This window comes from Poecilia formosa, unplaced genomic scaffold (genome assembly GCF_000485575.1).
Source record: "Poecilia formosa unplaced genomic scaffold, Poecilia_formosa-5.1.2 Scaffold128, whole genome shotgun sequence".
Classification (NCBI taxonomy): Eukaryota; Metazoa; Chordata; class Actinopteri; order Cyprinodontiformes; family Poeciliidae; genus Poecilia; species Poecilia formosa.
The window spans coordinates 1,032,712-1,043,840 of record NW_006800067.1 but is presented as its reverse complement, the minus strand read 5'-3'; the positions used below and the strand labels follow the sequence as shown (position 1 = coordinate 1,043,840).

Below are 11,129 nucleotides of genomic sequence, written 5' to 3'. Positions count from 1 at the left end.
TACAGAACAAAGCATTCAATGAGAATATTTCATTCATTCAGATCTAGGATGTGTTATTTGAGTGTTGACTTAATTTTTTTGAGCAAAATATGTAGGCCATCCATAGAGGCAATCTAGGATTTGATCTCCTCTAATATCTGTATAAACTACTCGGAATGTGTTGTTTTAAGCAGTGTAATCTACTCGTGGAAATGTACACTGAGGAAACAGAGGTAATTCAATGGCACTTCACTTCTGTTTCAGAACAAGTTTGGTGCAGTTCAAAGATTTACCAAAAAGCGGCGCCACCAAGCTGTCTTTTTCCCCCCTCTTTCTTTACTTGTAGTTTTTTTTACAAGATACTTGTGTTATCAGTGTTATCAACATTACAATTATGAAAGATAGGCTAGTTTTACAAACATAACCCCGAACCCCTTACCCCACCCCTATTGCTAAACACTTTTTTTCTTTTTTTGTTATATCTATCATATATGGCAAAGTATTACTAACGTCCGGGACTACCAGGACACCCATGTCCACGCCCTGGGGTCTGCGCTAAATCACTAGGGGTGTGTGTTGACTGCATCATGAGGAGGAGGGTAGGAGGAGGAGCACTACAGCAGCCCTTATTACCACCGTGCCTCAGTCCTGCCCTGGACAGCCGAGCAACTCCGACCTCCAAATCACATCTAGAGCTCCTGAACAGGCGGAATTAACCTCAAAAGACTAAAAAAAAAAAATAAAAGAAGTAAAAAATAAAAATCAAACAAAGACATCCAGGGGGATAAAGTTGGAGAACAAAGGATATTTACTGGAATACGACAAATCTGAACGCGGCGCTAATTTTGATTTTGTTGGAATATTTGACACCATGAGGATTTTCCCCGTCGTGCTCCTGCTTGTTCACAGCTTGGGTAAGTGTTCAATGCATTTCGTACAAATACAACAGTATTTGTTTATCTGTACCCCTCCTCTCCCCCCAAAGCCCTAAGTGTTGATTGACCTTTTTTTTTCTTTTTTTAAATCTAATCATCTAAGTATCTAATTTTTAAAAAATGTAATCCTAAATCGTTGCTCTCTGTCATGCCATGTTGTTCTGGAGTTAATGGGGTCATCTGTCTATTTTAGATGAAGCTTTATGTAACTGGATACATTTATTTTTAACTCATATTCTTGCCATGACATTAGCTAAGAGTCTGTCCGTGAAATTTGGGGGTGTGCATGTTTGGGTCTTGCCTCTGGCTACATTTTGTTCCCAAACCACATAAGTACTCAACATTGATTTTTAGCTGCTGTAGTGCTTTGGAGCAAAGCCCAAATAAGCTATTTACTCGTGACCAAACATGGATTAGTAGTGTAACTAAAATCCCCTCCCAATCCCACCTGGAGCTTGCTGGTGTGCAACATGTCTCAACTTGCCCAGCAATCTCTGCCCAGGTGGAGTTCAGTTCATTACCCTCAGAGTAGTAGCTCTGTAGTAGCTTCTGCTTCTGGAACTCAAATTCTCTCTCTCTCTCTCTCTCTCTTTTTTTTGTTCCTCTCTTCTCCAGTTGTGTCCAGACTGGCCAGTGGGGCTGCAGTCGACCGGCATGAGGGCGACAGGCAGCGGCACACGTCCGTCTTCAACCTTTTAGACACAACCAGGGACAGGAGGGCTGAGGAGGAGGAGCGCACAGGTGCCACAACAGTGCAGCATGGCCAGGACGGCAAGGAAGAGGAGGATGACGATGGATATTACTACGATGATGAGTTTGACGAAATGTCTGGAGACTATGACATGGATGTGCCACGAGGTAAGGCAGGATCTTGAGTTACTGTCTAAAATCCTTCAGTAATTTTTGTCTGCATGCCATTTAATGACCCAACTTACCAACCTCTGAGTAGCTCTTTGAATTAAACTTGGCCATGAAAGTAGCTGAACAGACTGCCTAGTCAATGTTTTAGTCTGTACTTCTAAAAACAAGGGTCTTTATTAAGGTGTATACCTTTATTTGCTCTCTAACACTGGAAATCCTCTTTTACGGTCTGACTAGATCACTGTGCCATACGACCAGCAGTGTGGGAATAAAGGCGCAATAGACATCAAGAGACATGACAACATTGTTGAGTCCAGACATAGCTGAATGTTTTTTTTCTTTTTTTTCTTTTTTTTTACTTTATTGGTTCAGTTGCCATGTTGAGCAAAGCGCAGGTGCTTTTCGTATTTTGAATGAGCCTTATCAGTAATAACCATACAAAAAACTGGAGTCTTTAGTAATCATGTAAAGACTGCACTTATGCGATAGGGTTTTTATTTTTGCATTGTTGGTGAAGTCACCATGACAATAAAACTCAAAGCCGAAGTGAGATGATTTGAAGTGACAGTGAGAAAGTGAGGAAGAAACTCAAGTCTCACTCCAGAAGCAACATGTCAACCTTTAAAGGACTGAACTTTACTCATCATTTTTATTATTTTTTTGTCATCTTTATTGGTTTAGTCGCCATGTCAAGCAAACCCAAAGACCCGTCATCCCTCCCGGAGCCCCAAAACACAGAAGAAACCCAAAGGAGGGGAAATGGAAGAAAGAAGGGGAAAGGCAAGGGAAGGAAGAGGAATCCCTGCTTGAAAAAGTACAAGGACTTGTGCATTCATGGCACCTGCCAGTACCTGAGGGAAATCCGTGCCCCGTCTTGCGTGTAAGTACCAAAGCTCTGCAAGCACCTTGATGTCACCTACGGAAATAACGGTCACCGACATTAACTAATGGAGTACCTGCTATGCTTGCAGCTGCCATCCAAATTACTCTGGCGAAAGGTGCCAGTTATTTACGCTGCCTGTCCACACCTCGGAGGGCTACAGCAGGACCACGGCTTTAGCAGTGATAGCTGTGGTGCTTTCATCCGTCTGCCTCACCATCATCGGCCTCTTATTAATGCTAAGGTGAGTAGAACAAGCATTAGACGCCATAAAGAACAATAAAAAAAAAGAGTGAAATAATCTGACTAATCCACCGTTTCTTTTTATTTTTTAAATTATCTTCAGGTTTCACAAGCGTGGAGCGTATGATGTAGAGAGCGAGGAGAAGGTGAAGTTGGGGCTGGCGTCCAACAACTGAAGCCACAAACAGAGGTGAGCGCTTCAGAACTGACTTCTTATCCCAGACGTTACCTAGAAGCTTCTTTGTACCTTCATGAGATTAACCTTTTATTTATTTATTTATTTATTTTTATTTTTTCGCCCTATCAGGCATAAATGCAGAAATTCTACCTCAAACTGGAAAAACAGAAGCGTACTGCAACGGGAGGCCCAGGAGGAAACATGAACGTATGTGGAGATGGGAGCTGAGAGCGCTCAGATGGATGTTCCATGACTGGTCAGCTGTGGGCGACCGGATCGGTATCCCCCGCGGGGCGTCCACTAGAGTAGGGGACATCTTCCGGGAAGCGAAATACAGAACGGCTTAGAAGATGGACTGAAGATGGGATCGGCAGGAAGAAAACAAGAAGAAGGGACGACGTTTAGACTCTGCTCTGCTTCGTGACTGCGTGAAAAGAAAACGTTTCAAGTGGAACTGGAAACTTTAAACAGCAAGGATAGCTCAATTTGGACTCTTTTTCTCTCATGAGAAAATGTTTTGTATTTTTCCTGCACACCTTTTTTTTTTTTCTTTTCCTGTACAGTAAACGTTATATTTATAAGTTTAATTTATTTATTTAAATGTATTTATAGGGATATTATTCCCTCAAGTAGTTTTTAAAATTGTAATGTTACAATTCTTTTTATATTTGCTATTGAACAATATTTATTTATGAAACAAACAGGCAGAAAACAAAATCACAAAAAAGCTCTTTGCCTTTATTTACAATTTTCTTTGTGTATCCAACTTTAATTCTGGCAAACCCAAAGTGATCCAAAGCACTGTAATTATTAAATTCCAAATAAACTGTTTATTTGGGTAATTTCTGTTTATTATTATTTTTTTATCTTTGTTTTTTTTGTTAAAATATAAATAACTCTTTGGAAGCTACCAATATCACAATAGGTGGACTCAGTTGGAATATAAAACCAGTGGGCCCCATCGTGTTTTGGGGGCTTTTTGCCCAACGGCACATCGGAGCTGAAGGTCAGGGAGGTCTCCTTCCCTTAGCTCGACTTTATCCTGCAGGCTCAGGGACTTGAAGGCCAGAAAGTAACGGAGTTTCTGTGTTTGGCTTCTGTTTTCTAAAAGAAAAAAAAAAAAAAAAGGTCAGCAAAGAGTCTTTTTTTCACAAGTTTCTCCACCAACTGTACATATACCACACCCTCTCTTACCTTATGAGTACAGAATCAATACTGAGTGAGAACTGGCTGTGTGGAGAGAAGTTTAGTTTTTTTTTTGTCTAATCAGAGGAGAGAGTATCACGCTGCCAAAGTAAAAAAAAAAAGAAAAAAAGAAAAGTGAATTAAGGTGTTCAACCCTTTCAAATCCTTATTTGTCATTTTTGAAGTGATGATTTGTGATTGATTTGTTCATTGCAAAATAAAAAAAAAAGAATATCTTGACATTTTGAGTGTTTCCTCATTATTACATCTCATTATGTTGGTGTGTGATAGTCAGTATATGACAATGATGGGTGCTTAAATACAAGATAACTGGATTTCTCTTGTTGTTTCACCTCTTATCCAAAAGGATTGTTTGTTTGTTTTTTAGCTTCTGCATTGTTGGAAGGATCAGTAAAGTTGTGGCTTCGGAAATCGCCCAAATGGGTCCGTTAAGGTCACATGAATCACTGGCCCTGCCCTCTATTCATTTAATGTTGGGCTGTTGCCACTTGACAATCCAAACATTTTTACCTAACCATGCCAACATGTGAGCTTTTTTTGGCCACATGTCAAGAAAAAAAAAAAAAAAAAAAAAGGAAGTCCAATTGCCTTCTGTTTAACCACTTGAGATTACTCTTCATTTCACAAATGAACAGATTCAGATGTTCCATGCTTTCAGCGCATCTCGTAAGTGAGGTCAACTTTATTTTTGCCCTTTTTATCAACTTCCTGACTTGGCCCACACATTTATGCCTGTATGGAGATACCATCGCTTTGCTCTTTTGTCCTGCTCAGGACCTGTAATTATAGTAAACACAATATTTTTATTTCCTTTCGTCGTGACGTATTTTGCAACCTTTATTCGCCACAGCACCTGCATCCTGGCCTGCAGGGCTATTATGTCCTGCTGCCTTTAAAAGGCAAATATTAGTTTGAGCTGTACATGGAGTGACCGTGTTTATTAAGTTTAGCTTCAGTCGGACAATTGTGGCGTGACATTAACATGTTGTGTGTAGGGACGGGCTGTCTTGAAATCAGTTTGTTTACCTTGTTGACAGCATCATCGGTTTCACTGAGAGATCAACCTGGAGTACACTAAAACTTTTGCACGGCCGACGTGTCCCCCTTGAAGACGGCGACTTTTCGGACGTCGTTAAAACAGAAGCGATTTCTCCAACTCCAAAAGCTGGCGATCATGACCACAACCGTGAGCCAATCAGAACTCTGCCCACGAAGTCCTCAGTTTATTACAGACTGACTTGCAGAAAGAAGAGTTTCTAAGATATTTATTGATAAAAAAAAATAATTAAAAAAATCAACTTTTTAATGAGTAAGCAGGCACTGCTTACACTGGTCAGCACTTTCCCTCTTCTTTTATTGCTATTCTCTACAGTTACCATCTGTAAACCAGTTCTGTTTTTGTCACGTGTTGTTTTATTAACAGTTTCAAATAGGTTTCTTAATATATTTGTAGTTTTAAAGGTGAGCATTTGAAAAGCTCATAAGCCAAACTAATCCTGCTGCAGGGTCTTTGATCATATAATAACAGCTCATTTTACTGTTTGCGTGACTTTTGTTTGATGTGTTATGCTCTCTGATTAAAAAGCAGCCCCTCGTCAGAATGCCAACCTTTTGTAGCACAGATGCAAGGTGTGTAAAGCAGGGAACTCCTGATGCCCACTTCGCAGCTTCACGCACTTCATTACTCACACAGGCAAACAGCTGGTGTGTTCAAAGAGTTGCATAGCGTAACATCAGGAGGCCCACAACGCCAAATCGGTTCAGAAAGACCGCGGAGGGCAAGTACCAGCAGCCGGTGTAGCTTTTTTCGCTTGCCTGCATTTAACAGAGGTAGGGATGGAAAAAAAAAAAAAAAAAAAGAAAGAAAGAAAAAAGCCCCAGCTGGACTCAAACGAAGCCAAAGTTTAGTCATCCCTTGAAGTCAAGTCATCTCCTACACGGATGTTGTTACCGGTGCTGTGTGTGCGTAATTTTGTGTGTGAGCGGGAATGCCTCAGCTCTGACTCTGTGTGGTTTGCTTGGGTTAACCAAATCATTAAAGGCAAAAAGAATTCACCGTAAAGCATGCATGTTTACCAGCTGATGCTCTTCAGGCCTGTTTGTTGGTTGGTTTGACTGCATGCTTTCTATGTTTTAGTGAATAAACAAGACACTCAACCCCAATGGTTGCTCTGGTTGTTGTAGTTAAAAGCAGACGTTCAGCCTGACCGAGGGTGTGGCACCTGATTTAAGATGTAACTTTCGTCATAGCATCTGTTGAGAAATCGAAAAATAGAAGTTCGGCTTGGTTTCTTTCCTGGGGAAAAAAAAAAATAGCCCAAAAGGTTTTGAGTTTTGTTTTTTTTGAAAACACATGGAAAAAAAAGCACATATGTCTTTGCCAGTACTTTTAGGTTGGATAGAACTTCTCAAAAATGATTCACACCCCCTTCAACCTGTTTGAAACCCATCACATTTCATCCACAACCTTTCAATGTCACAATGTTTTTTATTTTACATTTTATGCAATAGACCAGCAGAAAGTAGTGCATACTGCAATTCAAAAGGTAAAGTATAAGTTTTGAATTTTCTATTTTCAGAAGATTGAAGATTAGACAAAGCTTGGTATACTGTTCTAACAAATTATACTTATAAAGTGCTTTTTAGGACACTCAAAAACATTTTCCGAGGCAAGGAAATTACAAACAAGATAAACAAATTGCTGCAAAGTAAATGTGGGAATTCTGCTTTATCACATGAAATAAAAAAAAAGAAAGACCCTGATGTTTTTGTTTTTTAAAAGTTGCACTGTGACAGTTGCCTTTTGCACAGCACTGTATGTGTGTATTTACAAGGCACACACACACACACGCACGCATGCACGCACGCACACATTTTACAGTAGTGAAGCCACCTAATCCAGGCCTCTCAATGTCAAGTAGCAGAACGCCCAGAAATAGTGATGTAGAGTCATGCTCACATAGCTGCTATTCCCGGGGCTGATGGTCACTGAAGAGCTAAAATGCTGAGCGAAAACTGGGAGTTCACTGCCCACTCTTCCTGGGACGACTGGTGACTCTGAGCCAGGAAATCAAGCCGGACACAATATGCCATTTTCCTACTTGTAGGTTTGGCTCCACGGAGTCTAAATATGTGGTTTGCACTCACCTTCTTGGTGTTTTCCAGCGTTCCTAGAGAAAGAGAGAGAGAGAGAGAGAGAGAGAGAGAGGCTCAGAGGGGATATTTTCACAGCTTGGGAGGCATTTCCTTACAGGTTGTCCAAAATTCATTGGAAAGAGCGAGATTCATTGTGTGCCTGAAGCCTTTGGGACGTAACAGTCAAACTGGCATCGGTTCATTTCTGTTTCAGGATGGTAAACAATATGCTACCAACAGAAAGACTACAGGGAAATGTAAAAATAGTAAACAAAAGACATTTAGAAAAGCCGCATCTCTTTACCACCATCTGAATCCATTAGTGTTCAATTGATATAATGGCAAACAGAGTGCAGTGGTCAGGCGCAGCAGCACTTGTAAATACATTGCATTAGTGTAAGGAGGTTGTGCTTGTTGTGAAAGGTGCTTCCTGTCCCGCTGAGAAGCAACAATGGGTAGTTTCCACCCTGACACGGAAGTGCGCACGCCAACAGTTGCAAATATAATCATGCCTTTACCGGATCTCATAAACGGGAGCGCGTTATTACCTGGAATCAACAAATGTGTGTTTATGTAGGTGTGTGTGTGTGTGTTTCAGAATCAGCCTGAAAAGCTCAAGGATACAGTTTAGTACTCAAGTGAGTCAAGTGAGTTTGTGCGATGCGCCCACAAGCTATGATCGGCCTTTGCGACAGTTAACGTCGGTGCACCACTGAGGCCTGATTGATGAGGTGGTGACAGAAACTCAAACATTGTCGCATGACAACTGGGAGTCTACGATGGATGAGTGTGTTGCGTGGCATCTGTGCGACCCCCGTTTGCACAAAGGCAAACCGCAGGGGAGGAGGGCGGGGTGCGGAGGGCGACAGGACCCCGCCGAATGAGTGAAAGGTCAAAAAGGTAACACGAGAGGGAGGAGAGCCAGATGAAGAGAGGAGGATGGAGAAGGGGTCAAGGTGAGAACCTCTAGTTTGTGGGGTGCTGACTTGTCTTCACTCACGTTAAATAAAAAAGAGATTGAAGTGTCAGAGCACTCTGTCGGTAGCTATTATAGCCCTCCGTCTTCCGCTTTCTGGCCTTTACCCTCCTCTTTCCTGTGAATTAGCTGCTCGCTTTCCTCATTCCGGCCCTGAATGACTCCCGTATTCTCTCCCCATTTCCACATCCGTTTCCTGTCTTCTCTCACTTTACCTTCTCTACAACTGAAGAGACAGTATGGTCATAGTAGTGCATGAGGAAGTTATGAAAGGCTAAATCGGCTACTGAATTGAAATGAAAAGATGCATCTCATTCAGTTTTGTGGTTCCTCTATTCACCACCAAACCATCTTCCTTACCACAGCGTCAACTGCTTCAAAGACACGAACTGCTGTTCATTGCCATTGGTTCAGAGTAATAACAACAAGGCTTCTGTTTTTAGTACTCAAGACTTTAAGTTGATGATCTCTTATTTCTCAAATGGTCAAAATGTTGTTTATTATAGTAAATTAGAAGCTTTCTGCTGTTTTTTGTTCTTTCTTAATTTCTTGCACACCTTGGTTAACAGTAGGACTTGTGAAAAAGCACTCGTTTACTTTATGAAGTTAATTTAAGAATTCAGTAATTGTTCCCTGTGTTGGTCTCAAATGTAATTCATCATTTTAATGATCTCCCACAACTTCTTCATGAGCTTCAATGTTTATAGTTTATTGTATACATCCCACAGCTCTGTTTTTAGATCATTTGTCTACTAAATATATTTATCTGCAAAAGTAAATGGCAAAAGCACTTTTGATTTTGATCGGAGTATTTGTCGCCTGCTCTCAACAACACATCAGAGTCGAAGGCAAGAGGAGGGCATGTTCTCTTTTATTACGCGGTCTCACTGATTTGAAGACCAGCAGATAAAGGCCCTTCGGTTTCTGTTTGTAAAAGCAGGTCAATAAAGGCGATTGCAGTTCTCTGTGCGTGTGGTGCAGTCGCTCTCACTACGTGAGCAGAACAGAGTCCAGTATCAAATGCGCAGCGGCAGCAACTGGGTGTGAGAACGAGGGGAGCCGGTTCTGTGTGATGAAAGTAAAAGTGTTTTACCTTCTTTCCGTCTTATTTTCTTTAACATATTATTAAGTTTGTGAAAAGTAGAAATAGGTAACGTTGAAGAACTGTGATAAAAATACTCATCAATTTCACAAAAAAGAAGAAGAAGCATTTTAACTATGGTTGCTAAAACCAAGAGTTGGGAAAATAAAAGTAACCTAAACAGAAGAATATGAGTTTATTTTATCCCAAGTCTACTAGAATGAGTAAGTGACTTGTATCCAGAAACAAACAAGAAAGAACCTGCAGCTTCACAAGGAAAGGATCCCCTGCAAATGTGCTTCATCACTGCGCAGTTTTGAACGAGTTTTACACACGTCAAGACCTTTCAAGTGGACGTTTTTACGATTTCAAGCGAAACGCAAAGCAAGGCTGTCAAAGCTCAGGTTTTTGCCCGAGTCCCCTCGCTTTTCTGATGGCTGTGTTGTGTCTGACGGCGTTGCTGAAAAAGCATCTCCGCTTGCTCCCGAAGCCAAGAGCAGCTGGGCCGGGATGCCAACAGATTCCCCGTTGCTGATGTCACCCTGCTGGGCAGACACTTGTTATGTATCATGGTCACACTATTAAATTCTCACTGGAGTCTATTTAGGCCCTACTGAGCCCGACGGCTGCATCATGTTACTTACTCTGTAAAACGAGAGGACCGAGGGACTGGAGCTGGGTTTAAAAGGGAAAGCAGGCAGGTGATCAGAGGGCAAGGGAGAAGAAAAAAAAATAAACTGAGAGGACTGAGAGAACTTATTTAGCCAATCTGGTCTGACATGCACTCAAACACAATGAAGAAAATCATTTAAACGACAATATCCCGGAAAGTAGACAGGAAGGTGTGATGACTCTACGCTTGACTCATCTGTTTTCCCCACTCCTTACAATATAGCCTGCGGTTCTGTGTTAAAAAAAAAATCCTCTCATATCCGCCCAGGGTGCACATGCGTGTGGAGGAGCAGGGGGATTCTGGTGGTTTTAGAGGATCAGCCGAACGCGTGCAGGCCGGCTGAGTTGGCCGACACCGCAGCTTATGACAAAGGAGGGGCCGTCGGATGTGAGGGGCAGGCAGCAGGCTCCGGTTACCTCAAGGAACGAGCTTCACGCTTGTTCCTCTTCATTGTGTTTCCTTTGCGGTTGAGCTGTGTTTGTAACTCCGTAACTCTTTGACACCGTTCCTCACTCCCACGGCAAACACTCTTAAGAAATCTTCATTGTCTTGCTTTGATCCCGAGAGGACTGCAGAAAAACAAAAAGTTCAGGGATTTTCCCTGTGGAGAAATACATCTTCATACCTGAGCTGTGACTTTACCAAAAGGCAAACTCAACTTGCCTCGTTCCATGCAAAACAATGATTAGCTAGTCTACCTGGAAGGCTTATACTTCTTACCCTTGTTCATTAAAATACTTATTTCTTCTGCGTAATAGGCTGACCTTTTGACTTCAGTTGCATTTTCACATGTAAAGTTGACAGTTTGGGGTAAAATAGTAGCACCACAACAGATATAGCCGTAAGAACATATTTATTCAACCAATAAGTTTGTTTCCTACAGGAAATGAAATGGGCATTTGTGGTTTTTTTTTCTTATGTGCCTCTAGATGACACATGTTGTATTTTAGAACCATATAAATTAACTTAATTGAATTGAAAT

At 41.4% G+C, this 11,129-nt stretch overlaps 1 protein-coding gene across 1 annotated transcript; it reads left to right on the top strand.

Annotated features, from left to right (window-relative positions):
* Positions 1–618: 618 nt before the first annotated feature.
* On the top strand, positions 619–3,461 carry LOC103144528 (proheparin-binding EGF-like growth factor). Its single transcript, XM_007561563.2, has 6 exons — positions 619–893; positions 1,530–1,772; positions 2,457–2,655; positions 2,747–2,899; positions 3,002–3,088; positions 3,206–3,461. Exons 1-5 carry the CDS (start codon positions 851–853, stop codon positions 3,072–3,074), a joined length of 711 nt encoding a protein of 236 aa, XP_007561625.1. The 5' UTR covers positions 619–850; the 3' UTR covers positions 3,075–3,088; positions 3,206–3,461.
* Positions 3,462–11,129: the final 7,668 nt, after the last annotated feature.

Excerpts from the sequence above, each read along its gene's own strand:
- LOC103144528 (XM_007561563.2), top strand. The coding sequence starts at position 851 with ATGAGGATTTTCCCCGTCGTGCTCCTGCTTGTTCACAGCTTGG. Across the intron at positions 2,656-2,746 it reads ATCCGTGCCCCGTCTTGCGT|CTGCCATCCAAATTACTCTG; the intron begins GTAAGTACCAAA and ends CTATGCTTGCAG. Across the intron at positions 2,900-3,001 it reads GGCCTCTTATTAATGCTAAG|GTTTCACAAGCGTGGAGCGT; the intron begins GTGAGTAGAACA and ends AATTATCTTCAG.